Source organism: Xenopus tropicalis, chromosome 5 (genome assembly GCF_000004195.4).
Source record: "Xenopus tropicalis strain Nigerian chromosome 5, UCB_Xtro_10.0, whole genome shotgun sequence".
In the NCBI taxonomy this organism is placed as follows: domain Eukaryota; kingdom Metazoa; phylum Chordata; class Amphibia; order Anura; family Pipidae; genus Xenopus; species Xenopus tropicalis.
Window position 1 is genome coordinate 147,875,526 of NC_030681.2, and position 25,639 is coordinate 147,901,164.

A 25,639-nucleotide genomic window follows, 5' to 3' on the forward strand; every position below is an offset into this window, starting at 1 on the left:
AAAAAAAATTGAAAAATGTTGCTTTATTTTCTGCTTAGTGTCCCTATAGCGAAGGTCGTTTTGAGATTTGGTCGTGGTATTTTTTTTTTTTTTTTTTTGTAACGTTAGGACAGTCATTTTTCTATCCCCAGATATAGAACTGTATTACACGTACGGAGGATCTTAAGTTTCATATTTTCATGCATAAAACTTGATGTATGTTTCTGATTTAACAACAGTTGCACGGCTTCTCCCTTGCAGAGCGCAGCTGCCGGTGGGACGGAGGCAAACAGCGATGCCATCCAGCCCGGCCACATCAGAGAGGCCATTCGGCGCTACAGCCACAAGATTGGCCCCCTCTCTCCGTTCACGGTGGGTAATAACAGAGTTTTTAAAAAGTTATATTTGTAATCTGAAGGGGATTTTCATTTTCAAGTGGTCACAGGAAGAAGCCTCGGAATTGTTCGGAGCCATTTGTGGTCGGCGTCATTTTCTTTGTAAAACTTCAATATTTCTCCTGGGAAATAAAACGCTGTAATTTCTGTCGTCTTCTGGGAACATGAAGTCATTTCGTACAATATACGGATTTGACTTTCCTATAAGAGACGGGGATTTGGTAATAGAATGTGATAGACGAGGAATCTTTTTTTTTTTTTGAAAAATCATTTAGAAATTTATGGGATTAGAATGTATATTTTTTTTTCATAAATATAATAGGTTTTTATTACTCTGACGGTAAATCCATTTATCCCTAAATTATGGAATTTGATTTATGTTATTCTTTATATTATTAGGGGTTGATTTACTAATCCACGAATCCAAATCCCGAATGGGAAAAAATCGGATTGGAAACGAACATTTTGCGACTTTTTCGTCACCGTCGCGGCTTTTTCGTAGCCGTTACGAATTGTCGTGACTTTTTCATAGCCATTATGACTTTTGTGAATTGTCGTGACTTTTGCATAGCCATTATGACTTGCGCGAATTGTCGCGACTTTTGCATAGCCATTACGACTTTCGTGAATTGTCGCGACTTTTGCATAGCCATTACGACTTTCGCGAATTGTCGCGATTTTTTCGTATTGAGCGCTCGGAAAATTCGCGACAATTCGCGAAAAAGTCGCAAAATACAGATCATTACGAAAAAAACGCATTCGGGCGCTTTTTGGACGTTCGAGGATTAGTAAATGTGCCCCTAAGTGTCGCATAAATTAGTCTAGTACTTTTTGAATTTATAATTTTATTTGTTTACTTAAATAGTAAATGTGTTAATATGTTGAATTAAGGTCAGTAATGTGAAGCTTTAAATGGACTACAATGATGTTATCTATATAACATGGAATATATTTATTTAGACTGCCCCAGTTGCAACTGGCCTTAAATGATTATGTATTGGTTGATGCTGTGTTGGTAAATAAGACCCTAGTACAGGTATAGGACCCGTTATCCAGACCCCCAATAAGGGGTAATTATATCTTAGTTGGGATCAAGTACAGGTACTGTTTTATTATTACAGAGAAAAGGGAATCATTTAACCATTAAATAAACCCAATAGGACTGTTCTGCCCCAATAAGGGGTAATTATATCTTAGTTGGGATCAAGTACAGGTACTGTTTTATTATTACAGAGAAAAGGGAATCATTTAACCATTAAATAAACCCAATAGGGCTGTTCTGCCCCCAATAAGGGGTAATTATATCTTAGCTGGGATCAAGTACAGGTACTGTTTTATTATTACAGAGAAAAGGGAATCATTTAACCATGAAATAAACCCAATAGGGCTGTTCTGCCCCAATAAGGGGTAATTATATCTTAGTTGGGATCAAGTACAGGTACTGTTTTATTATTACAGAGAAAAGGGAATCATTTAACCATGAAATAAACCCAATAGGGCTGTTCTGCCCCCAATAAGGGGTAATTATATCTTAGTTGGGATCAAGTACAGGTACTGTTTTATTATTACAGAGAAAAGGGAATCATTTAACCATTAAATAAACCCAATAGGGCTGTTCTGCCCCCAATAAGGGGTAATTATATCTTAGTTGGGATCAAGTACAGGTACTGTTTTATTATTACAGAGAAAAGGGAATCATTTAACCATTAAATAAACCCAATAGGGCTGTTCTGCCCCAATAAGGGGTAATTATATCTTAGTTGGGATCAAGTACAGGTACTGTTTTATTATTACAGAGAAAAGGGAATCATTTAACCATGAAATAAACCCAATAGGGCTGTTCTGCCCCCAATAAGGGGTAATTATATCTTAGTTGGGATCAAATACAGGTACTGTTTTATTATTACAGAGAAAAAGGAAATCAATTTTAAAAATCCTAATTATTTGATTATAATGGAGTCTATGGGAGACAGGCTTTCCGTAATTCGGAGCTTTCTGGATAATGGGTTTCCGGATAAGGGGTCCGATACCTGTATTTAAAAAGCTTGTCAGCAGTCGAGAGATGTATCATACTAACCATTTTCCCAAATAGACTTCAGGTGATATTTCAGGTGATTTCATTATTATTATTATTTAGGGATGCACCAAACCCAGTTTTTTGGGTTCGGCAAAACCCCCGAATCCATTGTAAGGGATACCGAATCTGAATCCTAATCAGCATTTGCTAATTAGGACTTGGAAGGGTTAAACTTCGGTGCGCGCATCGTTCGGTGAAATATTTTCCACTTCCGTGTTCAAACGGACATTTAACCCTTCCAAATCCTAATTAGGATTTGGATTCAGTTCGGCCAGGACTGTGTATTCGGCCGAATCCGAACCCTGCTGAAAAATCCCGAATCCTGGCCGAATACCGAACTAAATTCTGGATTCGGTGCATCCCTAATATTATTATTATTATCCCTTATATATTGCCAAGGTATTCCAAAGCCCTATACAGAGATTATACAGGTATGAGATTTCTCATTCTGAAACCCGTTATCCAGAAAGTTGTGTATTGCAGAAAGACTGTCTCTAATAGAATCCATATTAAGAAAATAATTCTAATTTTTAAAAATGATTTTCTTTTTTTTTTTGGTGTAATGATAAAACAGTACCTTGTACTTGTTGGTAACTAAGCTGCATGAAGCCATAGTGGTATCAAAACAATCCTATTGGGTTTATTTAATGTTTGGATGAGTTTTATGTACAGATACCGTATCTGGAAAACCCCAGATCCCATGTATTCTTGTACAGCAGGGATCCCCAACCTTTCTTACTCGTGAGCCGAAGTCAAATGTAAAAAGACTTGGGGAGCAACACAAGCACCATAAAAGTTCATGGAGGAGCCAAATAAGGGCTGTGATTGGCTATTAGGGGCCTCTATGCACACTATCAGCTTACAGGGGCTTTATTTGGTAGGAAATCTTGTTTTTATTCAACCAAAACTTGCCCCCAAGTCAGGAATTCAAAAATAACTCCCTGGTTTGGGGCCACTGAGAGCAACATCCAAGGGGTTGGGGAGCAACATGTTGCTTCTGAGACACCAGTTGGGGATTGCTGTACATCATTAATATCTACCCCTGCCCAGCGGAGATTCCTATAGTCGTTAACTACGTGGTAATGTCAGCTAACATAGTTGCAGCATCTAGTGTTCCTCCAAGATGGTGAACACATTTGTTATTCCTCATTGACATAGTACAGTAATTGAAACTGAATCTAAAGCCCTTGTAGGTATGTCAGGATGCTGGGGGCAGGCCAAATTAGTTTAGATGTGACACCCCTGGTATTGAGCTTTAGAGCAGTGATCCCCAACCAGTGGCTCAGGGGCAACATGTAACTCACCAACCCCTTGGGTGTTGCTCTCAGTGATCTCAAAGCAGGGACTTATTTTTGAATTCCTGACTTGGAGGCATAAGGACCATGTTTACTGCCAAACAGAGCCTCCTGTAGGCTGCCAGTCCACATTAGGCTACCAAATAACCAATCACAGCCCTTACTGGTCACCCACTAGGAACGTTGTTTTCATACTTGTGTTGCTCCCCAACTTTTTTTGATATAAATGTTGCTCACAGGTAAAAAAAGGTTTCAGACCCCTGGTTTAGAGGTACTTTAGAGAGTCATTTTCCTATACAAAACCAGTACCCTTGCTCAACCAGTACCCTAGATCCTAGGGATTCAGGGAAGACCTCTAGTAGGTTTTGGCATCAGTTTAAAGTTAGGCGCAGGTTGGTGATCATGTGGTTCAGTTATAAATATTGAATTGTATACAACAGTCAACATGTGTCTTACCTGCTCAATTACTGTACGCTGCTCTTTACCTGTTCATTGGTTGGGAGGTGTCAATAGTGGTTATATCACCCACACTCCAGTTTTTTAAAACAATATTTAAAAGTCGGGAGCTCTACCTGATTTAACATTTTTCACAGATAATTTTTGTTCGAGTCAATAGCACAGCTGAAATAAGCTATTAAGTTACTGAGCAATCGGTTCTTCAGGTTGGGGCTTGATGGATGAGACCACTCACTTGCTGCCTTCAGCTTTTCTTTGCTAAGTCTCTTGCACTCAATAATTCTTTGGGGTAAGCAGTTGCCTTCAGAATGGCTTTAATAAAATGTATATCTTTATTATCCTGGTTAAGGTGGGCTGTTCCTGGCATCTACTGACCTGCGTAAAAGAAACATCTCTGGTTACTGTTTTGGAACCTGTGCCATAATGGGCCGCTGTATAAATGCAATAGGATCCGACTGAGCGAAACAAAAGCAAACTGATGACAGTAGAAATATCTGGCTGACAGATACACATTTCAGTATTTGTATTCTTACACAGATAATGCAAATTTTGCTTGTAGATGCCACCTAGAGAGAGGACTTTAGGTAAGGTGAGCTATATAGCTCATAAAAGTTCATGGAGGAGCCAAATAAGGGCTGTGATTGGCTATTAGGCAGCCTCTATGCACCCTATCAGCTTACAGGGGCTTTATTTGGTAGGAAATCTTGTTTTTATTCAACCAAAACTTGCCCCCAAGTCAGGAATTCAAAAATAACTCCCTGGTTTGGGGGCACTGAGAGCAACATCCAAGGGGTTGGGGAGCAACATGTTACCCTGAGTCACTGGTTGGGGATCACTGTCATAAATATAAATATTCCTGAAGCCTTTTCTGCTCATCACACAGTAAATACAGTCTGCTTCTATGTTGCAGAAGATTACAAATAATATAGTCTAGAACACTTTTGTGTGTGTTGGATTCTTGTTCTGGTAATACACTTCCCAACCACCTCTTGCACCGGGTATTGGATCTCTCACAGCACATTGTTTCCTCGTCGTCTTAAACCTTGAGGACAAACCCCAAAGCTGCGGAATATCTCTAACTGTAAATTATGCCTTTCCATTTAGCCTGTAGCTCGGTGAGGTAATTACGGCTGTGCGCGGTGCCAACTGTAAATAGCTGTGCATTTAACATGTACACAACCCTGTTCCCTTCTAGTGAAGCCAAGTTGCCGAGTATTTTATACCATTTACACGTGGATATATAAAGGATCCCTTTACTCCGAGACAGAGAGAACTTTAATGGTACCTTTGGTGGTGGGGTAAAAAGCAAAATGTCATGTAGACAAGTATTTCAGGAAGATTAAGTGGCATTAATCAGAATTGTGATTAGACAATGTAGTGTAACCGAGTACTAGTTAGAAAAAAAAGCTCAGTTACTGCTGGAACCACTTTTTATATTTGTCCTTCTGGCAGCGGAATGACTCCAGAAAAGATCCGTGACAGAACGGTAAATGAATCCATGCAAGAAAAGAAAGAAAGATTATCCGAGCAACGAGGATCTGTCTTTATCTGCACTGGAGTTTGATAATTACAGCTTTAGTTTCAGCCGCAGCGAGGCCGGCAAGCATTATCCGTCATACATATCCTCTTGCCTAGGCATATATTTTAGATAAATGGGCAGAAAACATGAGTTTATGAACATGATTTCATGAAAATAAGCAGCGAACTATAATTTATATGAATCATTCCCTTACAGTGGTTCTGGAAAGTTTGTGAACCCTTTCACATCATCTGATTTTCAAACAAGTCCTAAAAGTAGATGCAGGGTTGGACTGGGCCCGGCGGGACATCGGGAAAAATCCTGGTGGGCCCCGACGGCCCAGACCCAACCCTTGCCGGTGCTCCCCCTCCCCGACTGTTCTCCCCTGAGCGCGTGTAAATTTAATGTGTCAGAGGAGGGACTCCGGGTGGGGGGGTTAGGGGGGCACCAGGGGGGGTTTAGGCGATGCGGCCGGCGGGGGCACCTGCAGGGCCCCTGGGGCGGGAGCCCTGGTGGGCCCTGCCCAACCCAGTCTGACCCTGAGGAGATGGGAGAAAACCTAGTTCAACAAATGAAGCAAAAATGATGATGTTTGGTCATGTATTTAATAAAAAGAAAATGATCCAATAACGTATTCCACTCAGAACTTGACCGTGACAATGATCGTTACAGAATTATTGACACCCAAGATACTATAGCCACGAAGGAGCGTTTTCCATCTCTCTACTGACAGTTCTCGACCACTGTTCTAAGATTATGTCAGGCCACTTGAGAACAGCCCAGAGTTACAGTATGTCTTCCCGGTTGCTTCTTGAAGTGTCCTTCTGGGTTGTTCTGGGTCGATGATGTTTGGTTGTGTATTTATTGAAAAGAAAATGATCCAATAACGTATTCCATTCAGAACTTGACCATGACAATGATAGTAATAGAATTATTGACAAAATCCTATAGCCATGAAGGAGTGATTTCAATAAGATTAGATCAGGCCACTTGAGAACAGCCCAGTGTTTTGTCTTCCCCGGTTGCTTCTTGAAGTGTCCTTCTGGGTCGATGATGTTTGGTCATGTTTTTATTGAAAAGAAAATGATCCAATAACGTATCCCATTCAGAACTTGACAGTGACAATGATAGTAACAGAATTATTGACACCCAAGATCCTATAGCCATGAAGGAGCGTTCTCCATCTCTACTGGCAGTTCTCGACCACTGTTCTTTTGCAGACCGCTCTCCATAAGATTTGAGAACAGCCCAGTGTTTTGTCTTCCCGGGTTGCTTCTTGAAGTGTCCTTCTGGGTTGTTGTTCTGCTGACCCATGATCTTTAACAAAATCCAACTTCCTGACACCGATTTTCTGACATCACCCCAACTTCTTGTGCCCCAAAATGCCTTGACATGCTCCTGATTACCATGCACCAAATCAAGGTGCCCAGTTCCAGGGGCAGCTAAGCAACTCTTGAATGTTTGACTGCAGTGGTCGACTTTTTTGAAGGCTTTATTTTTTTCCACCCTGTAAACTAAGCGATGTCATGTTTTATGAAAAAACTCTAATTTCGTATCCTCGTTCTTGAGGACATTCTCCCAAAGGAATTTTGTCTGGTTCAGGTTTGTCTGGCCAACTCTATTCTCGCTTTCTTGTGTCAGCAGTGGAGTTTTCCAAAGACTATTACAATAGATCCCTTTCTCATTGAGATGACAACTGATGACGGGAGTTGAAAATGTTGTGGTTGTACCTTTTGTCTGAAGATCAGCTTGAATCTGTCTGAGAGATGAATTAAGGTGGCCATACAGTATATGGGCCGATTGTAGCTGCCGATATGGGTCCCTTAGACCGATTCGGCAGCTTATCGCCCCACGTAGGGGCACAAACGACAGGCCTGCCTGACATCTGGCCTGAAATTGGCCAGATATTGAATGTGCAGGTTTAAAAAATTTAGTAGGATCAGGGACCACGTTGGCTTGTTGATGTGGTCACTGAACCGATTGCGCCTATCACCAGAGTTTTAATTCGATCGTTTGGCCCTAGGGCCTGAATTCACCTGATATTGCCCACCTGTAGGTGGGGGATATTGGGAGAAGATCCGCTTGCTTGGCGACCTGATCTTAACGTGTGGCCACCTTTAGTTGCATTATCTTCTCTTGTGTCCAAGTCTATGGAGATTGGCTACAGTGCTATGGGCCTCCAATTTCTTGATGACAATACGTTGGGTAGACACTGGATGATTAAAGTCAGGAGAGATGCTTTTTTTTTTCTTCCTCTGTGTTTAGGGAGGATCACATTGGCAATTCAGTCTGGTTGAATGTGTGCTTCTTGCAGGCACCTTACTTACAAATAATAAGTAAACTGCATCTGTAGCTCAGAATTTGGCAGGCAAGTCAAGGTGCTTCCCATTCAGTTGGCTTAGGTATATTACTAAAGATGCTGGGAAACTACCCTTTTCCTCTGGTTATGGGAGTTTGGTCAACGCTAGACAATTCCCCTGCCATAAGAAAATCAATTCCTCATTTTCCAATGTTTGTCCTAATTCGGTCATTTCTGAGACCTTGATGGTTTCGTATTTTGAAAGAACAGCTGTAAATATGATGCTTCGGGGCATCTAAATAATATATTCCTATCCCATCGTACTTCTCATGTTGCCTGAAAATGTAAAGAACACATTTTTCTGATTCCTCACGTGGAAAGAGGGTCCTGCCTGCCATAAGTAATTGTATAATATATCAGATGATTGAGAGGAAGCAGCATTGACCTCCCCATCTGAATCCTCCATTCCGTGCATCTGTGGGATTCGGGTTGCACGTATGAAGGAGCCAAGAGCTGTTGAATATGTATGATGTGACCCGCGTCACTGGCTTACAGTATTATATGTCATTATTAATAATGTGTTAAAGCACTGAATATACCCTAGCTACGGATGTCTAGATTCCTAGTTGGCCTTGACCCACAGAAGAAGAAACTCTATCAAAATAAGGTATAATTTACATTATATTATTTTCTTATTTTCATGTCACTGAAAATCTAGAAAAAAAAAGGATTTGGCTTGTTCCTTCTTTCATTTTCGACCAGTTTGCCATAGATTCACAAACTGGCTGCTGATTGTGGAGTGAAGGACGCCTGAGGGTCAACTAAGGTGAACGTTCAAGTGAATGTCTTTCCACTGCCCTTGATTTTTATAAAATATATAACAGAATAACTGTTGCCTTTATATCTGGAACCATGAATTATAACCAAAATCAAGTTTATTTTCCATTTAGTCTAAAGCAGGGACCCCAACCTTTATTACTCATGAGTCAAATGTAAAAAGACTTGGAGAGCAACACAAGCACCATAAAAGTTCATGGAGGAGCCAAATAAGGGCTGTGATTGGCTATTAGGCAGCCTCTATGCACCCTATCAGCTTACAGGGGCTTTATTTGGTAGGAAATCTTGTTTTTATTCAACCAAAACTTGCCCCCAAGTCAGGAATTCAAAAATAACTCCCTGGTTTGGGGGCACTGAGAGCAACACCCAAGGGGTTGGGGAGCAACATGTTGGTTCTGAGACACTGGTTGCAGATCACTGGGCTACAGTAAAAAAAAATGTCATATTTTGTGCGTTACTTGAGACATTTTTTCTGAGGGTAGAACAGGTCTCCAGATCTGGGTGCTGTTGTTATTGAATATAAAAATTGCTTATTCCAGAGGAAGGGTAGAGGGCAGCATTAAGAGTAAACCCCAACACCAGGGAAACAATAACGCACATATACATTTATTTCTTTATTGAACATTTAGATCTTCTGCAGGCTCATATACCACTGTTCCTCATACTTTATTACAATGGTTTTCATTTTTTGGGGGGTTTAAGCCCCATTGAGGTCCAACATTTGGTCATAATCCAACATTTGGGCATCATTGTGGTACCATCCATTCCACTGTAGTTCTAACATATCTGCAAATAAAGGTCCCCATACACGGGCCGATTCTAGCTGACAATTTGGGTCCCGTAGACCGATTTGGCAGCTAATCGGCCCATGTATGGGCACTACCGACAGGCCTGCCCGACTGATATCTGGCCTGAAATTGGCCAGATATTGATCAGGCAGGTTAAAAAATTTAGTCGGATAGGGGACTGCGCTCCCCGAACAGACTTTGCCAATACCCGTCGTTATAAGTCGATCATTTGGCCCAGGGCCAAACGATTGAATTAGCCTGGATTCTCCCGATATTGCCCACCCGTAGGTGGGGATATCGGGAGAAGATCCACTCACTTCATTCCTTAGTCTTCATTCCTTTAGTCTTCATTCCATATCTCACCTTAACCACTGAAATAGGTTTCCATAACTAGGAGAGCATATAGACATCTTCCCAAAGTCTCACCCTAACTGACCCTTCAGCTGGTCCCCTCGAAAAGTACCCTGATTGGAAAAATAATACCATTTTCCATTAGGCTATATAAAAGATCAGTATTTACTACCCAAGATGGTGGTTGGTAGGAGACAACCAAATGTGTTTTGGGCCCGTTGAGGGTAACAATGTAGAGAAAAAGCTCAAAGGACATATTATAGTAGATAGTAAGATGTTTGCATGATATATATTTGGAATATCCAGTGTGGGAATGCCTGGCTCCTATCGAACTGAAACTCCCACCAATAGCGATGGCTGTATCAAGCTGAATGCAATCTTTCTAGCAGAGCAGCTTAATATAGTTTGCACCTTTCTCTTTCACCTTTTACTCTTAATTTCCCGTCAAGGCTTCTCCCTCCGATCGTATGAAAGGAAACACTTGTCTGTGAATGGTTTCTGTGTTCTGGCATCTGGAAGTGTTTATTTTGGTGGCATGTATTCTACCTGGGGATTTCGCTAGAACCAGACTCCTTTTGTGTAGGCTTTTTTTTTAATTTTCTATAATGCACTTAAACATAAAAAAAATTGCTGATGCTGGCGTTGCCATGGAGTGGCAATTTGCTAATTGTGTGTGTTTTTATATTTGTAACGAAGTGTGTTGTTAAAAGAATAAATGCTCAATTTAGTGTCTGTGTATTTATTTTTATATTCATTGTTTGTTGTTGGGTTCCTCCATGAACAGTTCTTGAGTAGTTTTAAAGCAAGGCAGGCTGGGTGAGTATTAACATGGTATTTAGTCTCTATGGCAGTGATCCCCAACCAGTGGCTCGGGGGCAACATGTTGCTCCCCAACCCCTTGGATGTTGCTCTCAGTGCCCCCAAACCAGGGAGTTATTTTTGAATTCCTGACTTGGGGGCAAGTTTTGGTTGAATAAAAACAAGATTTCCTACCAAATAAATCCTCCTGTAAGCTGATAGTGTGCATAGAGGCCCCTAATAGCCAATCACAGCCCTTATTTGGCTCCTCCGTGAACTTTTATGGTGCTTGTGTTGCTCCCCAAGTCTTTTTACATTTGACTAACAAGTAAGAAAGGTTGGGGAACCCTTCTCTATCTTTCATACAGTAGATTCATGTTCTGCCCAAAATAAGTCTTTCTATGCCTGGCTTGATAGTACTAGGGTCCTATATTTATAGCTTATAAACAGTAATGGTTACACCGTAGCTGGCTGGATAAGTATTAACATGGTATTTAGTCTCTAGGGCAGTGATCCCCAACCAGTGGCTCAGGGCAACATGTTGCTCCCCAACCCCTTGGGTGTTGCTCTCAGTGCCCCCAAACCAGGTAGTTATCTCTTAATTCCTGACTTGGGGGCATGTTGTGGTTGAATAAAAACAAGATTTCCTACCAAATAAAGCCCCTGTAAGCCGATAGGGTGCATAGAGGCCCCTAATAGCCAATCGGAGCCCTTATGTGGCTCCTCCATGAACTTTTATGGCGCTTGTGTTGCTCCCCAAGTCTTTTTACATTTGACTGTGGCTCATGTGTAAGAAAGGTTGGGGACACCTTCTCTATCTTTGTACAGTAGACTTGGGGGCAAGTTTTGGTTGAACGAAAACATGATTTCCTACCAAATAAAGCCCCCTGTTGCTCTCCGAGTCTTTTTACATGAGTAAGAAAGGTTGGGGAACCTCTATCTTTTGTACAGTAGATTCATGTTCTGCTCAAAATAAGTCTTTCCATGCCTGGCTTGTTAGTACTAGGGTCCTATATTTATAGCTTATATACAGTAATGGTTACTCCTTAGCTGGACATTCACTAGTTTTCTTCAAAAAGTTTCCAGTGAAGTCGAAAAGAAGTCAAGCAGTTGTTGGAGCAGTAACTTCGACCAGAATATATCATGGATAATAATGTACTGATGACTTCTGCTGTCACTTTTCCAACTAGAAGTTCTTCATTTTCCCAGAGGAAATGGCCCTTCTGCCAGCCTGAGCTTGTGAAAAAATAAAAAAAAAAAATCCGTAAAACCTCGGTTAAAGTGGATGTTGAAGTCCTTTATAAATAGGAGAAAGTGATAAAACAACACCGGTTGGAGTCGAAGTTGCATTAGAGTTGTATCGGGATAAAAGGTTTCTGTTGAAGGTGCAATTCTATAAATAGTAGAAGTTGGAAAATTTGCTGAAATCTGCAAACATCGACCGTTTTCCAACTCTGACACGTTATAAATAGGCCCTTGAATGACAAGACGGGAATTCGTCTAGGCTGGCTGTTGAACTGCCTTGTATTTGTTAGAGATTATTCTTGTGTATCTATAAAGCCGCAGTGACATCCTGAGGGGTCACAGAGTAGGTAAGAAGAATGCAAGTCTCTAATTGGAATATACGCTACATGGCCAAAAGTATCTGGATATATTCTTAGCTAAAAGTATCCAGACACTATCTAAATTGCCATATGTAACTTTCACTGTTTGTAGGAATTGTGGGGTTTTTATGGGTGACCAGCAGCAAACATCACCATGTACTATGCCAGCATTGGCTGGAGTGTTCTAAAGGTCACCACCATTGGAACAGAGGAAACACTCGCTCTGAAGAGCAATTTCACCATCTGGCCGTCTGAAGGAAAGTCGGAGTTTGGCAGATACCAGGTGAACGCCACCGGAATGGCCAATGACAAGGGTCAACTTTGATGGAAGAGTAATAATTGTCTGGTGTTGTTTTCTGTGGTTTGGGCTAAGGGCACTAGTTCCATTGATAGCACCCCTTAAGTATACATTGACGTTCTTGAATGTTGTCTGCTTTCTAGATTGTGGCATCTGTTTTAGCATTATAATGGCCTTATTCACAAATCGAGGTCTGTACAGAATGGGTTTGCCGGAATGGGAGTGGAAGAACTTGGCTGTTGTGTGAGATGAGTTGGAAATATGTCTGCAAACCAGGTCTGATCCCACCAACAGTCTCCCAACATCTAGTGGGAACCTTCCCAGAAGAGTAGAATCTGTTAGAGCAGGAAGGGAGGAGCATCTACATATTAATATCCGTGGGAATAAGATGTCCCAGGGCCCCTCACAACAAAAATTTCTTGCCCTCCAGCGGAGATGCCTCTTCCTGTCTCTATGCGACAGGACCTCTTATAAGGTTGTGCCTTGTGCGTACTGACGTTACATGTGGACTCAACCAATCCGAATAGCCGCTGGCCACCAATGAAATTTAAGATGCCCAATGTTAAGGTGGACTGAGCCCATGCTTGATTAAATGGGTCCCCAGCTAAAAGTTTAGCATGGCCAGGCCCCCCTTACAAGTGGAAATCCTCTGGGGCCGGAACGACTGTCCCCCATGTGCCCCCATGATGGCGGCCCTGGTGATGTCATTGTAGACCACAAGGAGCAAAATAAAACTTGTATTGTGACCTGCAGGCCCATCCAACTTTCATCCTTACCTGTGCGCTCAAATCCTGAATCAGGCGAAAGAATCGAGGAAACCGCCTGTCACTTCCTGTGCCGTGAACCTTAAGGATGAAGTCACTTCCTGTGCCGTGAACCTTAAGGATCAAGTCACTTCCTGTGGTGTGAACCTTAAGGATCAAGTCACTTCCTGTGCCGTGAACCTTAAGGATCCAGTCACTTCCTGTGCCGTGAACCTTAAGGATCAAGTCACTTCCTGTGCCGGGAACCTTAAGGATCAAGTCACTTCCTGTGCCGTGAACCTTAAGGATCAAGTCACTTCCTGTGCCGGGAACCTTAGGATCAAGTCACTTCCTGTGCCGTGAACCTTAAGGATCAAGGTCTGGACCCAGGATGTTCTTTAGATGTATTTAAACTAATAATAACTGCATATTCCTCAAGGAGCAAGAACATTTTACGTTATGAATACATGGAACACCGGTGCTGCATCTAAATTAGACTCAAAACTATTCATTTGGCAGTTGCAGCAGTTCCAACAAAGTGCAAGCTCTGCAGGCCAGAGAGATGTAAGCTTCCTACTTCGGGTTATTACACCGTGCTTCTATAGTTGTTATTTTTTTTGGCGTGAATTACAGAGCAGTAAAGTCAGTAAAATACAGTGTGAGCCCTTGCGAGCTCATTACAGAAGCTAGCGGAATGTATAAATATGGGTTGTTGACATTAGAAGGGTCGGCGCATCGACTCCTCCGGCTTCTCTGCAAGCGCGTTCCCCTCTCTGTGACTTGTAAACTGCTCACTTCTAGCGGCACGGTGGGAGGTCTCATAAAATTAATCAGGATATTATTTTTCTCTTTCCCTGCACACAGATTTCTCAAATTTATGGACTGTTATGTAAACCTGTATGTTTCCCCCGCAATTCTATAAGCTCTAAAAGGCTCATTTGTGCTGTAGTGTTTAAACTGCACAGTGCATATATTAGGTTTTATGTGCGCACATTGGCATGATATTCATTGCCATTAGGTTGTGTTATGTGCAATACAGTGTGTGTAGTACCGTGTGTGTGTAGTACCGTGTGTGTGTAGTACCGTGTGGCCGATACAGGGTTTCTCATTCACCCCCGGTCTGGCCTACACTCACTCACCCCCGGTCTGGCCTACACTCACTCACCCCCGGTCTGGCCAGTCCTACACTCACTCACCCCCGGTCTGGCCTACACTCACTCACCCCCGGTCTGGCCAGTCCTACACTCACTCACCCCCGGTCTGGCCAGTCCTACACTCACTCACCCCCGGTCTGGCCTGTCCTACACTCACTCACCCCCGGTCTGGCCTGTCCTACACTCACTCACCCCCGGTCTGGCCTGTCCTACACTCACTCACCCCCGGTCTGGCCAGTCCTACACTCACTCACCCCCGGTCTGGCCGGTCCTACTCTCACTCACCCCCGGTCTGGCCAGTCCTACTCTCACTCACCCCCGGTCTGGCCAGTCCTACACTCACTCACCCCCGGTCTGGCCTGTCCTACACTCACTCACCCCCAGTCTGGCCTGTCCTACACTCACCCCCGGTCTGGCCTGTCCTACACTCACCCCCGGTCTGGCCTGTCCTACACTCACTCACTCCCGGTCTGGCCTGTCCTACACTCACTCACCCCCGGTCTGGCCTGTCCTACACTCACTCACCCCCGGTCTGGCCTGTCCTACACTCACTCACCCCCGGTCTGGCCTGTCCTACACTCACTCACCCCCGGTCTGGCCTGTCCTACACTCACTCACCCCCGGTCTGGCCAGTCCTACACTCACTTTCTTCTGATTCATTAAGAATTATACTGCTTCAATAAACTTTTAGTAAAAGAAACTAGGTTTTACCTGCAACTTGCTTGTTTTTAAGGTTAAACCCCCACATGGTTGCCTTTTATTGGCCCATTGGGATCACCTGACTGTAGCTGGGAAGGGTGGGAGCTACAACATGGAGCCGGCCACTGCTCCTGTATAAACTATAGCAAAAAGGGAAAAATGTGCTCACCCCTAAATTTTGAACTATTAGGTGGGGGTGCAATAAAGCTGTGACTACATAATTCAAAGTTAACAGAGTCAGCTCCTCCATGAACTTTTATGGTGCTTGTGTTGCTCCCCAACATTTGACTGTGGCTCACAAGTTCCCCTGCTCTAATGTATAATACTCTGCTTTTCCTCTCGAGTACGGGTGGCAGCTTGGGACATTTTGACCCCGCCTCTCCCAGTGCCAAGTCAAGAGCACGGAATCTGCCATAATCACCCTATGTGCCCTTGCGTTTATGAAAGAAATCTGACCATCAGACTGAACCTTAATCTCCCCACCGCATTTTTTTTCACAGATAATGAAAAGCAGGGAATAAATACAGGAATATTCTGCCATTTTATATTTGAGGCCGCGGTTTCTCTTTATTGCCGGTCTCTCCGGGGAGTTAAGAAAATTGGTCATGCACGCACATTATTAATAAGCCTTTGTAATTAAATACAGTCGTTCTTAGCGAAATTACGAGAGATTAGAAGTCCTACTTATCTGCAAATACATTTTCACAATATGTTATGTCAGGATTTTTCCAGAATTTCAGCCAAACATGCTGTTTGCACATGCAAAGTCAAGCCTTTCAGCGGCGGAATATGCTTCCAGTTACCGTCTATCCAGACATATATAATTATTGTTTAATGAGTGAATAGGCATAAACCCATAGTTTCAAAGTCATAAAATGAAGTAATTTTGCAATTAGCCTCCCATGAGCTCATTTGCCAGAAAATCATCCCCTTCATGTTATAAAAGGCTCCGCGCAATAAACGGCTAAATGCGGCGAGAGGGTATTACGGCCGCGAAGCTTTTCTGCCCCGTAAAAGACTAATAAAGTATTACGGTATTTTGAATTGGAGAATAATACGTATTAACGGGGGGAAAATAATGATAAAATAACCATTTCAGGGTTTAGTTTTCCATTAACGTTTTTTCCCCCGTTGGGACGGAATAGAATTGTAAGTGAAAAATTCCGCGAACGTTATGGTTCTGTGTGTTGGGAGTTGTTAAGTGTTAGGCCTAGAGCCTGTAAAGGGGAGCTGTCGCCCACACATAAAAAGCTGTATAATAAAAATCTGAGCTGTCAATCATATATTGCCTGCCCCGCCCCTATGCCGGAGCCATTGCATGGAAGCAATAAGCACAGTTTCCCAGCACTGAACAAGTCTGTCCCTTTATCCCCATGTCTGATTCCTGTGCCATATAATGACGGGAAAAATGTCATAATTATCTTTATATGTAAGATAACAGCAAGATGGCTGACAGTGCTGGGAATCTACATTCTCATTGGTTATTTGTCTTGCATTTCTAAAACTTCATTATAGATGCAAGAAAAATAACCAATGAGAACACTGATTCCCAGCTGGTATCTTACATATAGGGGGAGATTTATTAAGACACGAACATTCATTTGAACGCTCCGAGCGCATTTTCACTTTTTCCTACAACCGCGCAACTTTCTCATTCGCTAGCGCAAAAAATTTGGAAAGGTTCTGCCGCTGTTTACAAACGTTCGGTACTAAAATTTCGTGACTTTTGGATCGCCAATACGATATTATCATGACTAATACAATTTTTTCGTAAGCATTTTCGTGATATTTACGATCTTCAGAAATTATCGTATCCAATCCGAATTTTTCCCGTTCGGGATTCGAACTCGTGTTATAATGAATCAGCCCCATAGAGATAATTATGTCATTATATATAATTTTCATTATATGGCACTGGAATCAGACACAGGAATAACTTGTTCAGTGCTGGGAAACTGCCCTTATCCCAACTCCAATTGCAGGAACAAAGAACAGGGAGCCAGATTTACCCATTTCTCATTGGAGGATTTTTTTGCATTTTAATGGAGGTTTGGTGAAAAGTTCTATTTTGTAATATCACTTTAAGAATACACCCCTGATGCCTCGACCTTATTATATGTTACATTATTCTGGGGTTTTTAGTTCAAAAACAGTTGAGTATAATTTGGTTGAGCAGTGCAGCAGGGTTTAGTGCCCCTTTAAGCACTTCCCACAAATATTATTTAAACTTTTTACACGTTGCCATTAGAAACAAAACAGAAAAGGGGTCAAGTACGACGTATGCCTAATAGGTCATGTGACTGGGAACGTGTCCATACCACGTGTACTGTTCTTCTGACTGCCACATGTGTCACACCACGCCTGGTCCCACCCCGTCCAATGACATAACCAAAAAGGGGAAAACACTTTATTAATGATCATTTGTGACAGGTTCTAGATCTCCTGATGAATTTTCCAAAACTATGGAAATGGATTTACTAATTATCGATCTTCAACCAATGAGATGTTTTATCCCTGTATCAAAACCGACCAAGATGCCACTCAGATCAACAAAGAAGGAAATTCAAGTTTGTTTTACAGATTTTTTTTCGCCAATTGTTGAAGGCGTCACCTTGTCAGTCCTGACATTAAATGGTTCCACTCTCTCAGTTTCACAACACAAAGGGGCAAAATGAATAAATCTATTGTGTCGTTCAAGATTAATCAAGAAATTTAAGCTCAAATGCTCAATTATTGTATAAATTTGTCCCTCGTTTGTGGGGGGCATTTACTAATGCTCCATTTTTTTCCATGATTTGGAATTTTTTTCCGCCAAAACACAATTTTGTCACAGAAAAATATTTAGCAATTTTTTTAGTGCGACAAAACCACCAAAAAAAATCCAGAAGCAAAAATACGCTATGTAAAACCTGTCGAGATCACGTAGAAGTCAATGGCAGGTGTCCCTTTTACATCTGAAGGATCTTTCTTTGCTTTGTGGTTTTAGAGGTTTGCGGGTTTTTCGATACCGTCATTTGTGCAACAATACGAGAAAGTCAAGTTTTTTATGTTTTTTCCCTGACGTTTTTTTTTTCGTTCGTGCTTTTTCAATTCAGATCTTTTAAAAAATGACTGACATTCGTGGAAATGAGTTTTAAATGAGACTTATTAACTTATAGATGAACCTCCATTTGGTTCCTAATCCGTAGGTTCAGAACACGTCTTTCTACGTGACTTGCTGGTTTATTTCCATAGCTTTGGGGCAATAGTACCGCTAACTAGATGCACGGATTAGTATGGGGGAATGTTCACCGTATGAGTGTCCCAAGTGTGTGATGTGACATGTCCAATAAGACCAACGTCCCGTCACGTTCCAGCGCTGGAGTGACAGCCCCAGTCAGACCTTGCGAGACATCTCCTGTGGGAGTAGCCTTGAATGTCAGTAGAACAGGAGAACAGATTTGAACACTTGCAACTGATTTACACTACAGACGGCTTGTCCGACTCTACGTTGACCAAAGTCTCTAGCGTGACCAAGCTCTCAATCTAATTTCAATATGGAAACCTAAAAGGTGAAAGTCAATATGACCCTACGTGAGCCTCCGTTGCACCATGAGTAACTATTATATGTGAGTGAAAGGTGCATGTTTATATTACACGTTGCTTCTTGCCTCCCCCCTTTCCTTTCAGCACATTCACAGCCCTAATCAAGTTTGGTGCAAAGCGATGTCGTTAGGCTCAGCCGTACTGTGATCATGACATGACCCAGGCTGTTAAATAATATGTAAAGCTATCCAGACTTTTGAAGCTGGTGACAGACGCCTAAATAACCACACAAATGACTTCCTTCCTTGCCAAACCCCCTTTTATTATACAAAATAAACAGCGCATTGGCTTTTTACAGATTCTAGACAAATAGGAAGGTGGTGGTGAAGAAAAGACTGTTTTTACAAAGGGACAGCTTTGAGTTCCAGCTCGTTTAATTCATGCCTGCTGCTCTCTATAAATCGGCCAGAGCCAGCGTGCCGTATTATGCCAGCCGTCAGTAAATAGGGCAGAGTACCTTGGCACTTCACGCAACGTGTCTGCATTATTAAAAGCACGAGCCGCGGATGCAGAATGGCTTCTTTGTGCCTGGGATCGGCTTGATTTCACATTTCCTATACATAAGCATTCTCTGAAGGTCACACTCCTCTGTAATTTCTAACCAGTATTGGGTACCACAATATCCCAGTGCTTTTATATCCTCCATTAGTGAATATGTGTATTCTAAGGCAGGGATCCCCAATCAGGGGCTCGCGAGGAACATGATGCTTCTCGACCCCCATGTTGTTGCTCCCAGTGGCCCCAAAGCAGATGCTCCTTCTTCAGTTTGTGTCTTGGAGGCACAAAGATACAAGTGTGCTGCCCAACTAGGGTTCCCAGCAGGCTGGTGTTTCTGTATGTTACCAGCTTAGGCAGTAAACTATCAGGCCGGTATTACAAATTTGTAAAACCCTAACGTTCGGACCCTCTTAAACCCCTGATCGTCCCAGCCCCCAATCTTCCCAGAACCTGGCAAAACCTACTCTTCCTTTTTCTCCTTCTGGAGCCTCTTCTAGACTTCCATGACATCATTGCCCCACCCTTATTACATCACAGACCACCATCCCTTTTGTCGCTGCCCCCCTGCTGGCTGGTACATTTATTCTTAAAAGATGGCAACCAACACTGAACTAAGAGACAACCAATCATAGCCCTTGTTTGGAACTTTTTTTATTTTTTATCACTGGTGTGGCACCCCAAGACCTTCTATGTTTTTGATATCTGTTCTAAGTTTCCAACAGACTAAGAGAATTTTTATTTAGGCAGTAGTGTTGTTGAAGGCAGTGCAACTCGTCGTGCACTAAATGCACTGTATGTATGTATGTATGTATAACTTAATTTATAAAGCGCCACAAGGGTACGCAGCACTGTACAATCTTACAATATACACAATTACACACAGGGAGGACAAGTGATATAATAAATAAATACAATAAATATATATAAATGCACAGGGAATAAGTGCCATGTGGTATGAGACACAGTAGGGAGGAGGTCCCTGCCCCGTAGAGCTTACAATCTAAGTACTGGATAGCCACAGAAGCCATGCAGAGCTATCTTAAACCCATTAACTGCTTGCCAGATTTTAGCACAAAACCAAAATGGCATCATAACAATGTATGAGGCCATATCCATTCCTCTTCTCTATCTGTACTATTATGGGACCATTTCTGTTGGGCAGAGGGTTCTGGTACATCAAGATATAGCTTTTGCCCCATGTCCTGTTGGTACTTTGGCTTCCAAGTTGAATGGTGAAAGGTATGGTCTGTATGCATCGAGGTGGGCTTGCCTTGGTTCTTATATCCACAAATATACTGATTTTAACTCCAAGTTTGTGTGTGTGTGTGTGTTAGATTGTTAGCTCTACTGGGGCAGCTGGTGAATAAGGAACAGTCTTTGTATAGCACCACATTAACAAAGAAAGATATTGCAGTTGATTTATATTTGGTGAAGATATGGTGGGAAGGACGAAGAAAAGTGAATATAGGTATTTTTGAACTTTCTATGGTTTGTTAGCAGACTTGCATTGTCGGCCATATATTTGGTTGGCCACAGAAGCCATGCAGAGCTATCTTAAACCCAATAACTGCTTGCCAGATTTAGGCACAAAACCAAAATGGCAAATATCCATTCCTCTTCTCCATCTGTACTATTATGGGACCATTCTGTTGTGTAGAGGGTTCTGGTACATCAAGACGTAGCCTTTGCCCCATTCCTTTGGCTTCCAAATTGAATGGTGAGGGGTATGGTCTGTATGCATTGAGGTGGGCTTGCCTTGGTTCCTATATCCACAAATATACTGGTTTTAAGTATAGGTTGTGTTTGTGTGTTAGATTGTTAGCTCTGCTGGGGCAGCTGGTGAATAAGGAACAGTCTTTGTATAGCACCACATTAACAAAGAAAGATATTGCAGTTGATTTATATTTGGTGAAGATATGGTGGGAAGGACGAAGAAAAGCGAATTTAGGCATTTTTGGACGATCAAATAAAAAATGATCTACCGCCAGTACAGTTTGCAGAATTCCTGACTGGTGCCCAGATTTGTGAGCCGCATATATATTGTTTCCACCCAAGTGCCAGAACAGTGCATTAGGCTGCACTTAAACTTAAGTGGAAAAATAAGCCAATCATTTAGGTTTATTTAATGTGATTTCCACCTGGCAGTTCAGAGACGGCATCCACAACTTGTATTATTTATGCCATATCCCCCCCCCCCTTACAATAAGATGTATAGGCCACGGCACCACCAAAGGCAAGTGTGGCCCAGTGCCGCAGAATCTGCTTCGCATTCAAAAGACATTTGGCTTGTAAGTTTTATAGGCAATTATTGAAGAGTAATTCTGCATCGTACTGCTACTGGAAAAACATTAGGGGATTTATATATATATATTTCTTTTCAGCCCAGATGGTTACGGAATGGCCGGGCCTATTTCTCTTCCTTTCTTTTTGCTGGCACGAGCATTCGAAAACAGAATAAATTGTGACACTCAATTTTTCGGCAGCAAGTTAAAGGGCATAAACTAGAGCCGACTGAATTTGATGGCTTTCTCCCTCGTTGCCATGGCATTCCCAGGAATAATATTTGCAAAGTAACATGAAATGGGAGGCCTCGTTACTGCTTTCCACATGTTGCTTTCAGCAGAAGCAGCGAGTTCAGCCCTAGAATTTCCCCGCATTGTGACATCAGTTTTTCAATGTTCTTACAAAGAATAAAGAGTTTCAGCAAATGCAGTGGTTTATTTTAATGGCATTAAGCTTCCGTCGGCTCAAGGGGAAGGGGCAAAAACAGCACAAAAAAGGCATTTGTCGGTAAATGTCGTCATCTATGAATCCTTTTATATGGCACCATGTTTGTGTAATGTAACAATAGAGGAATTTTACTTGCCAGATTGTAGGTGTAGGAGTCACACATGGAGCTACACTTTAGTTCCTACCTGCAGACACGGGAGGCCCAAGCTAATTGATGTCATAATGACCGAGGTTGCATCTTTTCAGAGGCAAAAGGCAAAAGATAAAACTCAATTCCCTCATTTTAATTGGCTGCCATCTTGTAAGGGAATCTGTCAACACACAACCAAAACTTGTCTCCAAGCCAGAAATGTAGAAATGGCACCTACTTTGAGGCCACTGAGAGCAACATCCAAGGGGTTGGTGAGCAACATGTTCCCCCCGAGCCACTGGTCGGGGATCACTGGTCCTGGACATGCCCCCCATGGTGTACAAACAGTGTTACAGATTCAGCAAATAGATTAATTTTATCACCCATAGCAACCAGTCAGCAGGTAGCATTTCCTGGTCACCTGTTTAAATGCAAATATCTTATTGGTTGCTATGGGATACTGCTCCTGGGCAAACTTTATGCCTTTAATAACATATGGGGGATAGAGAGACGCTTTTGCCGGTGGGATTTTGGTGCAGTACTATGGGTACTTACTAGCCCACTATGCCTCCAAACAAGCCCCACGTTTGAGTGCCCCTAACTTCTGCCCCGTATGAATGCAGAGCCAATCGGAACTCTGGACCCAAATCACTAAGAATAAAATGGGGTTTCTAATTTCTAACAGAGCTTTTGTTTGCGAGGGAAGAGGAAAATAATCTTGTTTTTAGCATTTCGTTTGTTTTCAGAACAGCCTGATAATGTATCTGGTTCCTACTTATTTTAGCTCCTTTCCTAAATTAGCCTGACATTTACACTCCAATCACTAAAGGATTTTGCTCACAAACATATTTTCATCTTCAAGGACACGTTTGTGATAAGCGCCGGCTAATTACTTTTGTTTTGCTTAGATGTGTATTTCCAGCCATTTGCTCGCGGAGATTAGGCCAAAACTGCTGTTCTGTAATGTTTTAAGCAATATTTACCTTTTTGGATGATCTCCTTCCCCTCAAATATATTGTTTTATCTCTCTGGTAACATTGTTTTGTGGGAGCTTTTGAAGGCAAATCTTCCTGCTGAATTGTGCTTACTATGTGCCATAGTTTTATGGGATCTCTCTGTACAGGCTATGAGCAAACTTAGGGGGCTGTTCCTGCTGAATTGTGCTTAGTACAGGGGAATCCCTATGTGCCATAGTTTTATGGGATCTCTCTGTACAGGCTATGAGCAAACTTAGGGGGCTGTTCCTGCTGAATTGTGCTTAGTACAGGGGAATCCCTATGCTGCCATAGTTTTATGGGATCTCTCTGTACAGGCTATGAGCAAACTTAGGGGGCTGTTCCTGCTGAATTGTGCTTAGTACAGGGGAATCCCTATGCTGCCATAGTTTTATGGTATCTCTCTGTACAGGCTATGAGCAAACTTAGGGGGCTGTTCCTCTGTTCCTGCTGAATTGTGCTTAGTACAGGGGAATCCCTATGTGCCATAGTTTTATGGTATCTCTCTGTACAGGCTATGAGCAAACGTAGGGGGCTGTTCCTGCTGAATTGTGCTTAGTACAGGGGAATCCCTATGTGCCATAGTTTTATGGTATCTCTCTGTACAGGCTATGAGCAAACTTAGGGGGCTGTTCCTGCTGAATTGTGCTTAGTACAGGGGAATCCCTATGTGCCATAGTTTTATGGTATCTCTCTGTACAGGCTATGAGCAAACGTAGGGGGCTGTTCCTGCTGAATTGTGCTTAGTACAGGGGAATCCCTATGTGCCATAGTTTTATGGTATCTCTCTGTACAGGCTATGAGCAAACTTAGGGGGCTGTTCCTGCTGAATTGTGCTTAGTACAGGGGAATCCCTATGCTGGAATACTTTTATAGCATTTCATTGGACAGACTTTTGATATTTGACAGATGAATCTGTCAAAAGAGACATTTTTTGACTGTTTGGCTGGTTAAACCACCACCCTAATTTCCCTCCATGCACTGCTAGGTAATGCCCCATCTGCAGCAATAGAAGGGTTGGTGGAGGTAATAAGGAGCTTGGCCAATTGCCCCTCTGTTCCCTTGAATGGTATTTACCTAAACCCCCCCATTGCACTTGCAGGTCAGGCAATAATCACTGGTCCACCCTTTAAGCTGGAAACTATACCCCCAAACAATGTAGGTCTCTATAAAAATATATTGCATAAACAGCTCATATGTAAAACCCTGCGTCATCTAAATAAACCATTTTCATATAAATATACTTGTTTAGTAGTATGTGCCATTGGGTAATCCTAAATAGGAAACTGCCATTTTAAGTACTAAGGGCCGCCCCCTGGGATCATAGGAGTCACAGTGCACACAAACAAGCCAAGGCACACATACATGCTAGGCCCCATCAACCAATGAATGGACAGAGTTCTGCCTTTTACTCCCACACTACTTCCTGCTACAGTTAGAGCTGCATCACTTCCTGTCAGCTGATCTCTGAGGGAGCACACAGCCCATCACTAAATGGCGGCTCAAGGGAAAGGATGTAAAAGGGCAATATTTACTGATATATATATTCCAGCTTGGGGAATATAAGCCGTATATACATAGTTGGCAACATTGGGGTTCAGCTGTTGGTGAGGTGCATGTTAAGCAATAAATAACCCATTCTTACCCCGTTACCTGAGTATATCTGTTACTAGTGCCCATAGGAACCTCACTATGGGGTATATTTATCATGCTGTGTAAAAAGTGGAGTAAAACATTACCGGTGATGTTGCTCCTAGCAGCCAATCAGAATGCTTTGCTTTGTCTATGAAGATTTTCATTCATCCAGGTCATGGTATATCTAGTATAAATAAATTTGAAGCAACTGGACTTGTTTATGCTTTGCTTTGTTTTTCTAACTGTTGAAATCCAATTGCTGATTGGTTGCCCTGGGCAACATCACGGGTAATGCTAAACTCTACTTTTTACACAGCATGATAAATATACCCCTATATGTACAGCAAGTGGGGAATGGAGATTATTTGCAGACTGTGTGCAGCTTTGTTTGTGTTCCCCGGGTCCCGGCCTGAGCGGATGGTTGCAGACAGTATTATTCCGGGGTTGTACTCACTTCCCCTGACAGGAAGATCACCAGTGGAGCTGGGTAGGAAAACCTGAAGACCCCTACGCCGCGTCCTAATTCAGATTTGTTAACCTCTGTGACTGAACGGTGTTTTACAGACTATTTGGCACAAAAAGCTATAAATGTTCATTTGCAGCTCGCCCAAGGAAACACTTTATAGGTTCCTTAGTGATTCTTGGCAAGGAACAGGCCGTGCAGATAAAGGCTTGGAATCCATTACATTTCCATTTGCCTTCGGATCTGATTCCAGGAAATCCAATTCCTTTATATCATTTTAACAATCCTTTGTGGACGTCGGGGCATAGATT

At 42.3% G+C, this 25,639-nt stretch overlaps 1 protein-coding gene across 5 annotated transcripts in view; it reads left to right on the forward strand.

Moving 5' to 3' along the window:
* Nucleotides 1-25,639, forward strand: part of supt3h (SPT3 homolog, SAGA and STAGA complex component) — a 321,572-nt gene that overhangs the window by 259,616 nt on the left and 36,317 nt on the right. For 3 of the 5 annotated variants that reach the window (XM_012970255.3, NM_203712.1, XM_031901600.1), the window contains 1 exon segment: nt 241-351. In XM_012970255.3, coding sequence (XP_012825709.1) covers nt 241-351 — 111 coding nt within the window. 5 annotated transcript variants of the gene reach the window in all.